The 18,991-nt window shown below is 51.9% G+C and overlaps 1 protein-coding gene and 1 long non-coding RNA gene across 2 annotated transcripts in view; one reads left to right on the top strand and one right to left on the bottom strand.

The window, feature by feature from the left end:
* The first annotated feature begins 436 nt into the window (after positions 1 to 436).
* On the top strand, positions 437 to 1,966 carry LOC144673433 (uncharacterized). The gene is made up of 2 exons (XR_013574311.1): positions 437 to 529; positions 1,815 to 1,966. It is a non-coding gene; the product is annotated as an uncharacterized LOC144673433 (long non-coding RNA).
* A 2,013-nt stretch (positions 1,967 to 3,979) lies between these two features.
* Positions 3,980 to 18,991, bottom strand: part of LOC144673428 (uncharacterized) — a 35,456-nt gene continuing 20,444 nt past the window's right edge. Inside the window, exon 5 of the mRNA XM_078535271.1 lies at positions 3,980 to 4,608. Within this exon, the coding sequence (XP_078391397.1) occupies positions 3,980 to 4,608 (629 nt within the window). The remainder of the gene's footprint in view (positions 4,609 to 18,991) is intronic.

Genomic DNA, 18,991 nt, shown 5'->3' with positions numbered 1-18,991 from the left:
ATGTAAAGCAATATTTTTTTATTTGTTTACGGCATGTGGGGGTCGCTGGCCGGGCCCAGCATTTATTGACAATCCCTAATTGCCCCTCGAGAAGGTGGTGGGTGAGCTGCCTTCCTGACCCACTGCAGTCCCCTGTGGTGTAGGTACATCCACGGCGCTGTTAGGGAGGGAGTTCCAGGATTTTGTCCCTGTGGTGTAGGTACACCCACGGCACTGTTAGGGAGGGAGTTCCAGGATTTTGACCCTGTGGTGTAGGTACACCCACGGCGCTGTTAGGGAGGGAGTTTCAGTATTTTGTCCCTGTGGTGTAGGTACACCCACAGCGCTGTTGGGGAGGGAGTTCCAGGATTATGTCCATGTGGTGTAGGTACACCCACAGCGCTGTTAGGGAGGGAGTTCCAGGATTTTGACCCAGCGACAGTGAAGCAACGGCCGATATATTTCCAAGTCGGGATGGTGAGGGGCTCGGAGGGGAACTTCCAGGTGGTGGGTGTTCCCCAAGTGTCTGCTCCCCTTGTCCTTCTAGATGGTAGCAGTCGTGGGTTTGGAAGGTGCTGTCGAAGGAGCCTTGGCGAGTTGCTGCAGTGCATCTTGTAGATGGTACACACACTGCTGCTACTGTGCGTCGGTGGTGGAGGGAGTGAATGTTTGTGGATGGGGTGCCGATCAAGCGGGGGCTGCTTTGTCCTGGACGGTGTCGAGCTTCTTGAGTGTTGTGGGAGCTGCACTCATCGAGGCAAGTGGGGAGTATCCCATCACACTCCTGACTTGTGCCTTGTAGATGGTGGACAGGCTTTGGGGAGTCAGGAGGTGAGTTACTCTCCGCAGGATTCCCAGCCTCTGACCTGCTCTTGTAGCCACAGTATTTATATGGCTGGTCCAGTACAGTTTCTGGTCAATGGTAACCCCCAAGATGTTGATAGTGGGGAGGATTCAGCGATGGAAATGCCATTGAATGTCAAGGGGGCGATGATTGGATTCTCTCTTGTTGGAGATGGTCATTGCCTGGCACTTGTGTGGCGTGAATGTTACTTGCCACTTGTCAGCCCAAGCCTGGATATTGTCCAGGTCTTGCTGCATTTGGACACAGGGCTGCTTCAGTATCTGAGGAGTCGTGAATGGTGCTGAACATTGTGCAACCATCAGCGAACATCCCCACTTCTGACCTTCTGATGGAAGGAAGGTCATTGATGAAGCAACTGAAGATGGTTGGGCCGAGGACACTAACCCTGAGGAACCCTGCAGTGATGTCCTGGAGCTGAGATGTCTGACCTCCGACAACCACAACCATCTTCCTTTGTGCTTGGTATGACTCCAACCAGCAGAGAATTTTCCCCCTGATTCCCATTGACTCCAGTTTTGCTCGGGCTCCTTGATGCCATTTTATTGAAAGTAATGCATTCTTTCCTTGGTTCATTGACGGGATGTGGGCGTCGCTGGGCCGGGCCCAACATTTATTGCCCTTCCATAATTGCCCCTTGAGAAGGTGGTGGGTGAGCTGCCTTCTTGAACCGCTGCAGTCCCCTGTGGTGTAGGTACACCCACGGCGCTGTTAGGGAGGGAGTTCCATGATTTTGTCCCCTGTGGTGTAGGTACACCCACGGCGCTGTTAGGGAGTTCCAGGATTTTGTCCCTGTGGTGTAGGTACACCCACAGTGTTGTTAGGGAGGGAGCTCCAGGATTTTGACCCAGCAACAGTGAAGGAATGGCCGATATATTTCCAAGTCGGAATGGTGAGGGGCTCGGAGGGGGAACTTCCAGGTGGTGGGTGTTCCCCATGTGTCTGCTGCCCTTATCCTTCTAGATGGTAGCAGTCGTGAGTTTGGAAGGTGCTGTCGAAGGAGCCTTGGCGAGTTCCTGCAGGGCATCTCAGTCAATTATCTTGGTCAAAAGAATTTACACTAAACGAAAGCCCACAACCCCTATCAGGGCCTTACCCCAGACCCAGACTGCCCCTTCTGGAACTTCCTCAGACAATGGGAAAAGGGAGGGAGGGAGGGAGTGACTTGCACCCACTAACGTCACCAGTCCAGGTCCCGCCCCCGCCCCCCCCACTCTGCAACACTATTGGTTGGAGGACCAGCAGCCTCACTTGGACTGGCCGGCTGCCACCGTTTCATCCCTTCTGATTGGTCCGCAGCTCATGTCAATCACAACCTCCCAACCCTGCACGCTGCAGAACGGTGCTCCCAGTGTGATACGGAGACCGGAACTGTACACGGTGCTCCCAGTGCGATACGGAGACCGGAACTGTACACGGTGCTCCCAGTGTGATACGGAGACCGGAACTGTACACGGTGCTCCCAATGTGATACGGAGACCGGAACTGTACACGGTGTTCCCAGTGTGATACGGAGACCGGAACTGTACACGGTGCTCCCAATGTGATACGGAGACCGGAACTGTACACGGTGTTCCCAGTGTGATACGGAGACCGGAACTGTACACGGTGCTCCCAGTGTGATACGGAGACCGGAACTGTACACGGTGCTCCCAATGTGATACGGAGACCGGAACTGTACACAGTGCTCCCGGTGTGATACGGAGACCGGAACTGTACACGGTGCTCCCAGTGTGACACGGAGACCGGAACTGTACATGGTGCTCCCAGTGTGATATGGAGACCGGAACTGTACACGGGGCTCCCAGTGCGATACGGAGACCGGAACTGTACACAGTGCTCCCGGTGCAATACGGAGACCGGAACTGTACACGGTGCTCCCGGTGTGATACGGAGACCGGAACTGTACACAGTGCTCCCGGTGCGATACGGAGATCGGAACTGTACACGGTGCTCCCAGTGTGATACGGAGACTGGAACTGTACACGGTGCTCCCAGTGTGATACGGAGACCGGAACTGTACACGGTGCTCCCGGTGCGATACGGAGACCGGAACTGTACACGGTGCTCCCGGTGTGATACGGAGACTGGAACTGTACACGGTGCTCCCAGTGTGATACGGAGACCGGAACTGTACATGGTGCTCCCGGTGTGATACGGAGACCGGAACTGTACACGGTGCTCCCGGTGCGCTACGGAGACCAGAACTGTACACGGTGCTCCCTGTGCGATACAGAGACCGGAACTGTACACGGTGCTCCCAGTGCGATACGGAGACCGGAACTGTACACAGTGCTCCCGGTGTGATACGGAGACCGGAACGGTACACGGTGCTCCCAGTGCGATACGGAGACAGGAACTGTACACGGTGCTCCCTGTGCGATACAGAGACCGGAACTGTACACGGTGCTCCCAGTGCGATATGGAGACCGGAACTGTACACAGTGCTCCCGGTGTGATACGGAGACCGGAACGGTACACGGTGCTCCCAGTGCGATACGGAGACCGGAACTGTACACGGTGCTCCCAGTGTGATACGGAGACCGGAACTGTACACAGTGCTCCCGGTGTGATACGGAGACCGGAACTGTACACGGTGCTCCCAGTGCGATACGGAGACCGGAACTGTTCACGGTGCTCCCGGTGCGATACGGAGACCGGAACTGTACATGGTGCTCCCAGTGCGATACAGAGACTGGAACTGTACACGGTGCTCCCAGTGTGATACGGAGACCGGAACTGTACATGGTGCTCCCAGTGTGATACGGAGACCGGAACTGTACACGGTGCTCCCGGTGCGATACCGAGACCGGAACTGTACACGGTGCTCCCGGTGCGATACGGAGACCGGAACTGTACACGGTGCTCCCGGTGCGATACGGAGACCGGAACTGTACACGGTGCTCCCAGTGTGATACGGAGACTGGAACCATACACGGTGCTCCCAACTGTCTGAAATTTGGTATTCTGGCATTTGTCAGAACGCTTTGGCAAACAGGCCTCCCGTTTTTGGCATTATTCATCGAAAGGTGTCACCTGTGGTCCGTAATCGAGCCGGGGGGCACTCTCGCGCCATTGGAAGGGACGAGGAATAGCGTGCCCGGCCGGGAGCTGGGAAACAGCCTCTTTTCCCAGCTCTTAAAGGGCCGCTGCCTCCGGGTGGGTGCGTCGGTGCGAGGCCAGGTTGGACGAGTCGGCGAATCTCCGCCCGCACACGGGGCACTGGAAGGGCCGCTCGCCCGTGTGGGTGCGCCGGTGCGTGGTCAGGTAGGAGGACTGGGCAAAGCGCTTGCCGCAGACGGGGCAGGCGAAGGGCCGCTCCCCGGTGTGGACCCGCTGGTGGGCCAGCAGGTCGTAGGAGCGGGAGAAGCGCTGGTCGCAGGACGAGCACTCGAAGGGCCGGGCGGAGGGGTGGGCCGCCCGCCGGTGGGACTCCAGCTCGCCGGGGCCGGTGAAACGCCGCCCGCACTCGGGGCAGACCCGGGGCCCCGAGCCGGCGTGGACCCGCTGGTGCCGCAGCAGGTGGGAGGACTGGGCAAAGCGCTTGCCGCACAGGGAGCAGGGGAAGAGCCTCTCGCCCGTGTGGACCCGCCGGTGCCTCAGCAGGTGGGAGGACTGGGCGAAGTCCTTGCCGCACAGGGGGCAGGCGAAGGGCCGCTCGCCGGTGTGGACCCGCTGGTGGGTCAGCAGGTTGGACGAGCGGCTGAAGCCCTTCCCGCACTGCGAGCACCTGAACGGCCCCTCAGCCGCACCAGCACCCGCGCTGCCTGCCATCGCCCCGAGGACACAGCTCACACGCTCACACACACACACACACGCTCACACACACACACACACGCTCACACACGCATGCACACACACTCACATGAACACACACGTGCTCACACACACGCACATGCTCACACACACGCTCACATGAACTCACGCTCACACACACACGTGCTCACACACACATGCTCGCTCACACACACACCCGCTCACACACACGTGCACGCTCACACACACACCCGCTCACACACACATCCGCTCACACACACGTGCACGCTCACACACACACACCCGCTCACACACACGTGCACGCTCACAAACACACCCGCTCACACACACGTGTACGCTCACATACACACACACACACACACACTCACATGAACTCACACTCACGCTCACATGAACTCATGCTCACACATACATGCTCACACACATGTGCTCACACACACGTGCACGCTCAACACTCGCTCACACACACATGCACACGCACTCACACACACACGCGCACACGCAACCTCTCCCCACTGTTGCAATCTCGTCCTGCCCGAAAGTGATGTGTCCAGGCTGTGTCACCGCTCGACGTTCTCTCTCTCTCTCTCTCCGCGTGTCACACCGTCTCTCCAAAGTCGGACATCTTTTCTGGCGGGCAGGCCGTCCCCGAATCCCGTGGTTCACCGATCTTCGAGCAAGCCTGTCTGGTCCGGGCGGCGGTCGCTTCAGCTCGCCGTCCCGCGAGTGCCCGCCTCCTCATCTCCTACAAAACCAATCGTTACCGTCAGTGAGGAGAGAGCTCGTTCCCCCTTTGTTCCCTCGCGTGGGCGTCGCCGGCTCGGCCAGCGTTTGTTGCCCGTCCCTAACAGCCCCTCGAGCTGAGCGGGCTCGCTCGGCCATTTCGATGGGGGGGGATGTTAAGAATCGGACACGTCGCTGTGGGGCTGGAGTCACATGTAGGCCAGACCGGGTGAGGGCGGCAGATTCACAAACATACGAACAAGGAGCAGGAGGAGGCCACTCGGCCCCTCGAGCCCTGCTCCCCCTTTCAATAAGGTCATGGCTGATCTGATAGTCACCTGAAATCTGCACCCACCTATCCCTTGATAACCTTTCACCCCCTTGCTTACCCAGAATCTATCCACCTCTGCCTTCAAAATATTCCAAGACTCCGCTTCCCACCACCTTTTGGGTAAGAGAGTTCCAAACATTCACCACCCTCTGGGTGAAAACATTTCTCCTCATCTCTGTCCTAAATGGGTGACCCCTTATTTTTAAGCAGTGACCCCCCGCCTCGTTCTAGATTCTCCCACAAGAGGAAACATCCTCTCCACATCCCACCCTGTCCAAGACTCCCTCAGGATCTTAAAGGTTTCAATCGAGTCGCCTCTCACTCTTCTGAACTCCAGCGGATACAAACCTAACCTGTCCAACCTTCCCTCATAAGACAACACACTCATTCCTGGTGTTAGTCTGGTAAACCTTCTCTGAACTGCTTCCAACGCATTTACATCCTTCCTTAAATAAGGAGACCAACTCTGTACACAACACTCCAGATGTGGTCTCACCACTGCCCTGTACAACTGAAGCATAACCTCTCTACTTTTATATTCAATTCCCCCTCACAATAAATGATAACTTTCTATTAGCTTTCCTAATGACCCGCTGTACCTGCAAACCGGCCTTTAGTGATTCATGCACTAGGACACCCAGATCCCTCTGCACCTCAGAGCTCTGCAATCTCTCACCACTTAGATAATACGCTTCATACTAACCTTCTGTGATTCATGCACTAGGACACCCAGATCCCTCTGCACCTCAGAGCTCTGCAATCTCTCACCATTTCGATAATACGCTTCATACTAACCTTCTGTGATTCCTGCACTAGGACACCCAGATCCCTCTGCACCTCAGAGCTCTGCAATCTCTCACCGCTTAGATAATACGCTTCACACTAACCTTCTGTGATTCATGCACTAGGACACCCAGATCCCTCTGCACCTCAGAGCTCTGCAATCTCTCACCATTTAGATAATACGCTTCATACTAACCTTCTGGATTCATGCACTAGGACACCCAGATCCCTCTGCATCTCAGAGCTCTGCAATCTCTCACCATTTAGATAATATGTTTCCCTTTTATTCTTCCTGCCAAAATTGGACAATTTCACATTTTCCCACATTATGCTCCACTTGCCAGATCTTTGCCCACTCACTTAACCTGCCTATATCTTTTTGTAGCCTCCTTATGTCGTCTTCACAGCTTACTTTCCTACCTGTCTTTGTGTCATCAGAAAATTTGGCAACCATCCCCCATCCATCCCTTCATCCAAGTCATTTGTATAAATTGTAAACAGTTGAGGTCCCAGCGCTGATCCCTGTGGCACACCACTCATTACATCCTGCCAACCTGAAAAAGACCCATTTATGCCTACTCTCTGCTCCTTGTTAGCCAGCCAATCTTCCATCCAGGCTAATATGTTACCCCCGGCACCACGTGCTTTTATTGTCCACAATAACCTTTGATGTGGCACTTTATCAAATGCCTTCTGGAAATCTAAGTACAGTACATCCACCGGTTCCCCCTAATCTGCAAACACATGTTACTTCCTCAAATAACCCCAATCAGTCGGCTAAATACGATTTCCCTTTCACAAAACCATGTGGACTCTGCCTGATGACCGTGAGCTTATCCAAGTGCCCTGCTATAACATCTTTAACAACAGCTTCTAGCATTTTCCCCATGACAGATGTTAAGCTAACTGGCCTGTAGTTTCCCGCTTTCTCTCTCTCTCCCCAATTTTGAATAACGGAGTTACATTTTTTAATCTTCCAATCTAATGGGACCTTCCCCGAATCTAGGGAGCTTTGGAAAACTAAAACCAATGCATCAATTATCTCACTGGACACTTCTTTTAAGACCCTAGGGTGAAGTCCATCAGGACCTGGGCTCTGGTCAGTCCACAACTTGCTCAGTACCACTTCTCTGGTGGCTGTAGTTTTTCCTGACTTCCTTCCCCACTTTCATTTCCTGGTTTATAGTTGCTTCCCTAAAGGACATTATGAACCTTTGTCGTTTTTACGATAGTTGTCCTGGCTGCCATCGCCGAGACTAGTTTTATAATTGCGGATTTACTCATTAATTCATCTGGAATTATAAAGTTAGCCTCAGTGATGGTGACCACGACAATTAGCGTCGATTGTCGTTAAAAAACCCCCATCTGGTTCACTCACGTCCTTCAGGGGAGGGAAATCTGCCGTCCTTACCTGGTCTGGCCTACATGTGACTCCAGATCCCACAGCGACGTGGCTGACTCTTAACTGCCCCTCTGAAATGGCAGAAGCAAGCCGCTCAGTTCAAGAAGCAATTAGGGACAGGCAAACAAATGCCGGCCTTGCCAGCGGCGCTTGCATCACGCGGAAGAGTGAATTAAAAAGAAAACTTGGGATAGATTGGGTTGTTATCCGGAAAGGAAGAACGTTCAGGTTTATGGGGAGAAGGCGGGAGAGTGGAACTCGTCATAAGGTGTTGGGTGTCGCTCGTTAGGCATTCAAGAGGGAACTGGATAAACCCCCTGCTCCTCCTGTGGCCTACTCCTGCTCCGTATCTCGTACGTTCGTATGACCTGAAGGAGGGGGACGGGGAAAAGGCCAAGCGTGGCCCTCCTTCTGCATTCTCCCTGCTCATACCTGTCACCATGACCCGGGCTTTCCCAGGGACGCGCTTCACCCCGGGTTTCCGGTTTGACCCGTTCCTGGGCGCACCTGGGGCAAGGCCGCGTTCTTCGGCCGCTCCTGGGCACGCGTCAGACCCGGTGGCGGGCGTGCAGTTTGAGTACAGGACGACCGGCCCACCCTGCCCCACCCTCGCCCCTTTCAGGCTCCCTCCACCCCCGCCCCACAATCAAACCGTTCCCGTTGGCGGGAGGATGCGGAAGCGGAGGGACGCGGGGTTCGAGGCGATCGGTAAACACGAGGAGAAACTTTTTCACGCAGCGAGTGGTCCGGGTCTGGAAGGCGCTGTCTGAGAGTGTTGGGGGGTGAGGTTGGGGGCAGGTTCATTGGAGGCGAGCGAGAGGGAAGCGGATTGTTATCCGGAAAGGGAGAATGTGCGGGGTTACGGGGAGAAGGCATGGGACTTTATGGCTCGTGCCACCACCCCCCGCAAACATGAAAGTGTCGCCGTAATGTGTCGTGGGGAGTGGGTGTACCTACACCACAGGGACAAAATCCTGGAACTCCCTCCCTAACAGCGCTGTGGGTGTACCTACACCACAGGGGACTGCAGCGGTTCAAGAAGGCAGCTCACCACCACCTTCTCAAGGGGGCAATTAGAGATGGGCCCGGCCAACGTGGCTCACATCCCCGTGAGTTAATAAGAGAAAAAAAAAAAATCCTGTGTAATCCGATTGTAGAACAATCCCGTCGACGAATAATGAAAAGGCTCAGGATGGAGAAGGGGGTGTTGGAGAAGGGGGCGTTAATGGCGGTCGAGTTACCCACAATGCCACGCGCCTCAGAAACCGCTCTATTCAGCTAGCGGCGGCCGCTACTGCGCAGGCGCACCCCGGGTCCTTAGCTCAACGCGCAGGCGCCGCTGGTCCCGCCTCACTACGCAAGCGCCCCAGACCCGGCCTCACTGCGCAGGTGCCTCTCTTCCGCCCCCCCCCCCCCCTAGTCGTTGGGCACAACGCATGCGCGACACTCGCCGTCGCCCGTTGAAAATCTGAGCGGGCGAGGGCAGAGGAAACAACTTCCTCGGAGAGACGTGGACCGGCGAGAAAGAAATGACTAACGATAAAGAAATTAAATTCACATAAAATGCCAGACCTGTAGAGTCCCGGCGGCGAAGCGTCTTCTCTCACCCCTCCCCCCGCTGCGCGGCCGTTGAACCAACGGAAGCCGCGCCGCGCGCTCACGTGGCGTCGCTGAGGGGGCGGGGCGGGTCCGCCTCCTGATTGACGTGGATTCTGACCAATGGGAAGCCCCGGAGGTTGGCGCTGGCGGCACCGGGGGGCCCTTCAACCAATAGCAGCTGAGGGGGCGGGGCTCCAGTCTGTGCTGGGGCAGGGAGCACGCGTCGTTCAGCCAATGGCAGCAGAGCGAGGCGTGGCTCGAATGGATTCGGCAGAAAGGGGGCGGTGCTCGGCGGGCGGCACGGGCCCTTCAACCAATGGTAGCAGAGCGAGGCGTGGCTCGAATGGATGGAGCAGATAGGGGGCGGTGCTCGGCGGGACACCGCACGGGCTGCACGTGTCCTTCAACCAATAGCAGCAGAGGGAGGCGTGGCTCGAATGGGTGTGGCAAGAAGGGGGCGGTGTTCGGCGGGACACCGCGCGGCGACACGCGCCCTTCAACCAATGGCAGCAGTGCGAAGCGTGGCTCGAATGGGTGGGGCGGTGCTCGGCGAGACCCCGCGCAGGCGGCACGGGTCCTTCAACCAATGGAGGCGTGGCTCGAATGGGTGGGGCCGAAAGGGGACGGTGCTCGACGGACCCGCGTGGGTCCTTCAGCCAATGGCAGCAGAGCGGGGCGGAGCTCGATGGGAAAGAAAGGGGGCGGCGCCGGTCATACCGCGCGAGGCGGCCCGGGTCCTCCAACCATTGGCAGCTGGGAGGGGGGCGGGACCCTACGCTGGCCCCACCTCCTCGCTGCCACCATGTAACACTTGGCTAGTGTCTTACCATTGACCCTGTTGGTTCACTTCACGCCAATGGCTTTCCCATGTTATATTGCAGCTCGCCCTCTACTTTCTTCGGGCTCAGAGCCATCAATAGTGCTGGTGTTTAGCTCCCATTAAAATGAATAAAGCTTGGTTGCTTTGATTTATTTATTTTTATTGTTGTGCAGAAGTTGTACAAACAGAGCAAAACAGAGGCAAAAAGATCAAAACAGAGGCAAACAGAGGTAAACAGAGCAAAACAGAGCAAAACAGAGGCAAACAGATCCAAACAGAGGCAAACAGAGCAAAACAGAGGCAAACAGAGCAAAACAGAGGCAAACAGATCAAAACAGAGGCAAACAGAGCAAAACAGAGGCAAGCAGAGCAAAACAGAGGCAAACAGAGCAAAACAGAGGCAAACAGAGCCAGACAGAGGCAAACAGAGCCAGACAGAGACAAACAGAGCCAAACAGAGCAAAACAGAGGCAAACAGGGCCAAACAGAGCAAAACAGAGCCAAACAGAGCAAAACAGAAGCAAACAGAGCAGGTCAGAGCCAAACAGAGCCAGACAGAACCAAACAGAGCCAGACAGAGCCAAACAGAGTTAAACAGAGCCAAACAGAGCAAAGCAAAGCCAATATTGTTGTGCAGCACTTGTACAGGCCACATGTAACAGGTGGTGTGCCCCAGGGCTCAAGTGCTGCGTCGGCCGTCAGCTCTTTGCCATTGATACAAATGACTTGGAGGAAGGGATGGTTGCCAAGTTTGCTGATGTGACGACGGTAGGTAGGAAAGTAAGGCGCGAAGGGGACATAAAGAGGCTACAAAATGATGTGGATAAGGTTAAGCGAGTGGGCAAAGATCTGGCCAATGGAGTATCGTGTGGGGAAAACGTGAAATTGGGTCCATTTTGCCTGGAAGAATGAAAGAGGAGAGCCTATTATCTAAATGATGAGAGATTGCAGAGTTCTGAGATGCTGAGGGATCTGGGTGTACTAGTGCATGAATCACAGAAGGTTAGAATGAAGCGTATTATCTAAATGGTGAGAGATTGCAGAGCTCTGAGGTGCAGAGGGATCTGGGTGTCCTAGTGCATGAATTGCAAAAGGCTAGCACGCACGCAGCGCAAGTAATTAGGAAAGATAATAGAACGATATTGTTTATTGTGAAGGGACTTGAACATAAAAGTAGGGAGGTTATGCTTCAGTTGTACAGGGCACTGGTGAGACCACATCTGGAGTGTTGTGTACAGTATTGGTTACCCTATTTAAGGAAGGATGTAAATGCATTGGAAGCAATTCAGAGAAGGTTTACCAGGCTAATACCTGGAATGGGCGGGTTGTCTTATGAGGTTTTACATTAAACTAATTGAAACATTTTATTCATTTACACAGGTTAAACTATATATACACATGGCTACAAATTACGACTCTCATAACTTTCAACAAATTCCCAAACTAATCTCCGTTAAGGCAACAGCAACCCATAGACTTAACCAGGCACCAGGCAAAGCACTTTCACCTTCCGAATCCAAAACGAGGTTCTTTTCACTTTGGTTCCTGTGGAGACAGTTGTAGGCTTACATGATGTATGTATAGAAATATCATCTTCAATAAGGCACCGTCCTTATAGATTAAACCCGGCAAAGTTATCACAAGCAGAAAGAGAAATTGGTTTTGTGCTTCAAAATGATATAATTGAGTCTAGTTGCAGTAACTCGAGTTTGCCTGTTGTACTGGTACCCCAACCGGGTGCAACACAAAGACTGCGTGTGGACAATCGAAAGCTGAATGCGGTGACAAGAGCAGATTCATATCCCGTACCACGGTTGGGAGATTGCATCGAGAAAGGGGGACAATCGAAATTTATCACAAAGGTTGACTTGCTAAAAGGAGATTGGCAGGTACCGTTGCCGGAGAGAGCAAAGGAGATATCGGCTTTTGTGATGCCAAACGGACTATGTCAGTTAAAAGTCATGCCATTCGGTATGAAGAATACACCTGCGACATTTCAAAGTAATTGCGGGTCTGAGCAACTGTGCTGTTTATATTGATGGTCTAATCGTTTCCAGTCAGACGTGGGAGGAGCATTTACAGCAACTGGAAGAATTATTTACTCGACTACAAGAAGCTAATCTGGCGATGAACTCGGCTCAAAGTGAATGTGCAAAAGCGCAAGTTACGCATCTAGGCCGTACCATCGGACGTGGTGAGGTGGCTCCGAGGGGTGCGAAAGTCAAGGCTATCGTGGATTTCCCAGGGCCTACAACAAAACGAGGAGTTTTGAGATTTCTGGGCATGAGTGGGTTTTACTGGAAATTTGTACCGAATCTTAGCCAAGTGCCTAGTCCACTGACTGAATTATTAAAAAGGACACAAGAAGTTTCAATGGGCACTGGAGTGTCAGAAGTCATTCGATAGTTTGAGAACCGTATCAACGACGACACCAGTACTGGCAGTGCCCAATTATGCCGAGCAATTCAAGACGGCCGTTGGCGCGAGCGATATAGGCATCGGGGCCGTACTGTTACAAGAGGACGGCACTGGAGAATTGTAAAACCGATATAGGGTAATTTTTCACAGAAGCTGAACGTACAACAGAGGAGATGTTCGACGATCGGAAAAGAGACTTTGGGTTTGGTGTTAGCGTTGCAGCATTTTGAAATTTACGTTGCAAATAATTCATCTGTTTATACAGACCATAATCCTTGGCAGTTTTTTGGACAAATTTCCAGACAAAAGTGCAAGGCTTTTCAGTTGGAGTCTGTCGTTACAACCATGTAATCTGTGGATTGTACATGTTGGTGGAAGAGAAGATCTGTTCGCAGATGCGTTATCAAGAGTTTAAGGAAAATTGGACATTTTTAAAACCCTGGACACTGAACTGGAGTGATTTCTGTTGATGCCCAAGGACTTGTATATAAATATTGTTATGCCAACGCATGCATCTGGTATTGTAATAAGTATAGGAGATAGTGTGAGATGGGTTATTAAAATGAAGCTGCCTTTTAGCATTACGGTGGTTCATTTTTTGATAAGGAGGGGGATGTCATTAATATACATTAATGCATGTCATATTATTGGAAAATATTTTTCTTTTAAAATAGAGGTTTAGTCTGTGGGTGTGTCTCAATTGGCGTTACAAAAGCCGATATCTCTGCTCTCTCCAGCAAATGGTACCTGCCAATACCCTTTGAGCAAGTCAACCTTTGTGATAAATTGCGATTGTCCCACTTTCTCGATGCAACCTTCCAACCGTGGTATGGGGTACGAATCCACTTTTATTACCGCGTTCGGCTTTCAATTGTCCGCACGCAGTCTTTGTGTTCCATCTGGTTTCGGTACAATAGGTCAGTCTGGGTGCTTCGATGGGTACAAGTTCTGAGGTGTAAACAGTGAGGTAGGTGTGCATTTGAATTTTTTGAATGGAGTATTCGAGAAGTGGGGTGAAATCTTGCACCTAGCTAGCGGAGACCAAGCAATATGTTTATATCACGAATAAAATTGGTGCTATGAAAGGGGCTTTATTGTTAGAAGAGGTGGAGTTCAAAGGGGCTGGTGATACAATGAGAATTTACATTCAATGAGATGGGCTGGATATTAGCGATGGTGGTTTTCATGTGTAGAGGGCAGAGGCAATGTAAGATCAAAACAAAAACAGAAATACCTGGAAAAACTCAGCAGGTCTGGCAGCATCTGCGGAGAGGAGCACAGTTAACGTTTCGAGTCCGAATGACCCTTCAACAGAAATATGGAAAAATAGAAAAGGGGTGAAATATAAGCTGGTTTAAGTGGGGGTGGGTGGGACAAGAAGAGCTGGATAGAGGGCCAGTGATAGGTGGAGATAACCAAAAGATGTCACAGACAAAAAGGACAAAGAGGTGTTGAAGGTGAGGATGTTATCTAAAGGAATGTGCTAATTAAGGGTAGAAAGCAGGACGAGCAAGGTACAGATAGCATTAGTGGGAGTGGGGTGTGGGGAAGGAATCGAAAAAGGCTAAAAGGTAGAGATAAAACAATGGATGGAAATACATTTAAAAATAATGGAAGTAGGGGAAAAGAAAAATCTATATAAATTATTGGAAAAAAAGGGGGGGGGGAATTGGAAAGGGGGTGGGGATGGAGGAGAGAGTTCATGATCTGAAATTGTTGAACTCAATGTTCAGTTCGGAAGGCTGTAAAGTGCCTAGTCGGAAGATGAGGTGCTGTTCCTCCAGTTTGCGTTGAGCTTCACTGGAACATTGCAGACAGGCCAAGGACGGACATGTGGGCGTGAGAGCAGGGTGGAGTGTTGAAATGGCAAGCGACAGGGAGGTCTGGGTCATGGTTGCGGACAGACCGAAGGTGTTCCGCAAAGCGGGTCACCCAGTCTGCATTTCTGTTTCTCAACCCCCATTCTCCTGCCTTCTCCCCGTCACCTTTGATCCCCCTTACCTATCAAGAACCTATCTATCTCGGTCTTAAATACACTCAATGACCTATGGCCTCCACAGCCTTCTGTGGCAATGAATTCCATCGATTCACCACTCTCTGGCTAAAGAAGTTTCCCCTCATCTCTGTTCTCAAAGGTCTTCCCTTTACTCTGAGGCTGTGCCCTCCGGTCCGAGTCTCTCCTACTAATGGAAACATCTTCCCCACGTCCCTCTCTATCCAGGCCTTTCAGTATTCTGTAAGTTTCAATCAGATTCCCCCCCTCATCCTTCTAAACTCCATCAAGTATAGACCCAGAGTCCTCAAACGTTCCTCGTATGTTAAGCCTTTCATTCCTGGGATCCTTCTCGTGAACCTCCTCTGGACCCTCTCCAGGGCCAGCACATCCTTCCTTGAGATACGGGGCCCAAAATTGCTCACAATATTCTAAATGTGGTTTGACCAGAGCCTTATAAAGCCTCAGCAGCACATCCCTGCTTTTATATTATAGTCCTCTCGAAATAAATGCCAACATTGCAATCAGGAACATTTATTATTATGCAGGGTAGGGCAAGTAGTTGGGGATGGTAAAGGGGGATAATAAAATATGGGTCAGGAGATCGAAACTGTGCACAATAATCCCGATGCGATCTCACCAGGGTTGCCAAGCTTCTCCTTTGCAGATCTCGCCCTTGGGAGTTCTCTCCGGGCGTCAATGCAATTCGGGCGGATTCCACGACTGTTCCCCCCCCAAAACCCCACCCCTCCCCAACCCCCACACCTGCCGCCCACCATCACCCTACCCACCAACCCACCCCCATCTTTGCAAGTTTTCAATCTCGCCTTCCGAGGTCACTTCGCACGAGCAGGATTTAAGCTCTTTGGCTGTGCCAGGCATCACGCCACCGCTCCCAAAGGGGGTACCTTCTGCCCCACAGCCCGGAGTCACCCACCCTGGGCTGCCCTTGCGGGTCACCCTGGCCTACACTAGGAAGTTCTGAGGGACAAAGGGACCTTGGCGTGTGTGTGTCCATAGATCTCTGAAGGCTGAGGGGGCATGTTAGTGGGGGTGGTGAAAAAGACACATGGGACACTTGCCTTTATCAATCGAGGCATAGATTACAAAAGTAGGGAGGTGATGTTGGAGTTGTATAGACCCTTGGTGAGGCCACAGCTGGAGTACTGTGTGCAGTTCTGGTCGCCACATTATAGGAAGGATGTGATGGCACTGGAGGGGGTGCAGAAGAGATTCACCAGGATGTTGCCTGGGGATGAAACATTTAAGTGATGAAGAGAGGTTTGGATAGACTTGGGTTGTTTTCGTTGGAGCAGAGAAGACTGAGGGGTGACCTGATCGAGGTGTACAAGATGATGAGGGGGCATGGACAGGGTGGGATAGGGAGCAGCTGTTCCCCTTAGTTGAAGGGTCAGTCACGGAGGGGACATAAGTTCAAGGTGAGGGGCAGGAGGTTTAGGGGGATATGAGGAAAAACTGTTTTACCCAGAGGGTGGTGAGGGTCTGGAATGCGCTGCCTGGGAGGCTGGTGGAGGCGGGTTAGCCTCACATCCTTTAAAAAGTCCCTGGATGAGCACTTGGCACCTCATAAACATTCAAGGCTATGGGGGCCAAGTGCTGGTCAATGGGGGATTAGGGAGGTGGGTCAGGCGTTTCTCACGGTGTCGGGTGCAGACTCGATGGGCCGAAGGGCCTCTCTTCTGCACCGTGTGAGATTCTGTGATTCTCCCTGAGTCTGCTTCATTCAAAGTCAGGTAACTGCAGCCGCTTTCCTGCCTTTCCAAATTCACAGGGGACCTCTTCCGGTCCCTGGGATACTTCCTGCGAAGTTTCGAGATGGAACGAGCCAGATAATGGTCGGCAAGAGTTTCGACAGGCATTTAAAAAGGAAAAGGCGAGGCAAAGTGAGCGTTGGTGCTCAAGAGAGCAACAGTGGGGAGTTAACAGTGGATAATAAGGAAATGGCTGAGGAAGTGAACGAATATTTTGAGTCATAGGGGTCTACAGCGCAGGGAAAAGGCCCTTCGGCCCATCGAGTCTGTGCCGGTCAAACAAGTACCGAACTATTCTAATCCCATTTTGCGTCTTGTGTTCCACTGTAGAAGATACAAAAAAAACATTTTCGCTTTTTAAAAATTCATTCACGGGATGTGGGTGTCGCTGGCTGGGCCCAGCGTTTATTGCCCATCCCTAACTGCCCCCTCGAGGAAGCAATTAAAAGCGGAAAATCAAGGAGGTGGAAAGAGAGGGACTTGGTGAGATTGAAACCACTAAGGAAACGGTACCGAGCGCATTGATTGGGGTTGGGGGCCTGGCAAGTCTCCGGGTTCCCCCAAGGGCTACATCCAAGGGTCTCAAAGGAGGTGGCCAATGGCGTTCATTTATCCAAAATTCGCTAGATTCTGGAAAGGTTCCATCAGCCTGGAAAATAGCAAATATAATCCCTCTATTCAAGAAGGGAGGGAGGCAGAAAACAGGAGACTATAGGCCACTTGGCTTGACATCTGTTCTGGGGAAGGCGTTAGAATCGATCATCAAGGAGGTTATAGCCGGGCACTTAGAAGAGCTCAAGGCGATCGGAAAGAGTCAGCATGATTTCGCGGAAGGAAAAGCACGTTTGACCCATTTATTGGGAGTTTTTTTGAAGGAGTAACACACTAAAGGGGAACCTGTAGACGTGCTGCCCTTGGATTTCCAGAAGGCATTTGATAAGGTGCCACATCAAAGGTTATTGTGGAAAACAAAAGCTCATGGTGTAAGGGGTATCGTATGGATAGAAGATTGGCTGGCTAGCAGGAAACAGAGAGTAAGCATAAATGGATCTTTTTCGGATTGGCAGGATGTGACGAGTGGAGTCCCACAGGGGTCTGTGCTGGGGCCTCCACTTTCTACAACTTATATCAATAACTTAAACGAATGGAGTGAAGGCGTAGTAGCTAAATTTACAGATGATGCAAAGATAGGTAGGAAAGTACGTGGTGAAGAAGACATAAGGAGCTTGCAAATGGATACGGACTGGTTGAGTGAGTGGGCAAAAACCTGGCAAATGGAGTTCAATGGGGAAAAAGTGAAATTGTTCACTTTGGCAGGAAGAATAAAACAAAGCAGAGTATTACTTAAATGGAGAACGGCTGCAGAATTCTGAGGTGCAGAGGGATCTGGGTGTTCTAGTACATGAGTCACAAAAAGTTAGTGCGCAGGTGCAGTTTAAGAAGGCTAATGGAATGCTATCCTTTGTGACGAGAGGGATAGAATATAAAAGTAAGGATGTTATGCTTCAGTTATACAGGGCGTTGGGTGAGACCACATCTCGAATACTGTGAGTAGTTTTGGGCTCCTTATTTAAGGAAGGATGTAAATGCATTGGAGGTGGTTCAGAGGAGGTTTACTAGATTGATACCTGAAAAGAGCGGGTTGTCTTATGAGGAAAGGGTTGGATAGACTGGGCTTGTTTCCACTGGAGTTTAGAAGAGTGAGGGGTGACTTTATTGAAGTATATAAGATCCTTGACAAGGTGGACGTGGAAAGGATGTTTCCTCCTTGTGGGTGAGTGCAGAACTAGGTGGGGGGGGGTCACTGTTTTAAAATTAAGGGTCCCCTTTTAGGACAGAGATGAGTAGAATTTTTTTCTGTCAGAGGGTTGTGTGACTTTGGAACTCTCTGCCTCCGAAGGCGGTGGAGATGGGGTCATGGAATATTATTACGGCAGAGGTAGAGAGATTCTTGTCAGGCAAGGGAATCAAAGATTATCGGGGAGAGACGGGAAAGTGAAAAATGAAACACCAGAAGATCAGCCAGGACCTTATCGAATGGCGGAGCAGGCTCGAGGGGCCGAATGGTCTTCCTCCTGCTCCTATTTCTTATGTTCTTTCCTGATTGAAACTGACTTGACACAAACTGACTGTTCACTGGCACATGAACTGATCTGGTGACCTATCGCAATGCTCCAAGAGGGCCCCGTCCTGGTTAGTGGACAGGACAAGCAAAGCGGTGCAGCATCCTGCGCCTTAAAACGTTACTATCTCCACCAGACTTACAAGCTTATGTAGCACAACAGAGAACGCAGGACGAACGGATTTCACAAGGCAAGATCGGTCCTGAATTTCATTAACGGCAGCAATAACTGCTGAATCGGAGCAGTTGCAGTCACACGCGTGAACCCGCCGGGGTCCTCAGCAGGTCGGACGGTCGAGCGAATCGCACATGGAAGGAGCAGGTGACGACAACCATGTGGCAAAAGCCCACCTGGTGGGTTCACCAATGGATGTCCCTCCTGCGAAGGGAGGGAAATCTGCCATCCTCAC

Source organism: Cetorhinus maximus, unplaced genomic scaffold, assembly GCF_964194155.1.
Source record: "Cetorhinus maximus unplaced genomic scaffold, sCetMax3.hap1.1 HAP1_SCAFFOLD_363, whole genome shotgun sequence".
Taxonomy (NCBI): domain Eukaryota; kingdom Metazoa; phylum Chordata; class Chondrichthyes; order Lamniformes; family Cetorhinidae; genus Cetorhinus; species Cetorhinus maximus.
The sequence above is the reverse complement of the archived record's forward strand: the minus strand, read 5'-3'. Positions and strand labels throughout refer to the sequence as shown.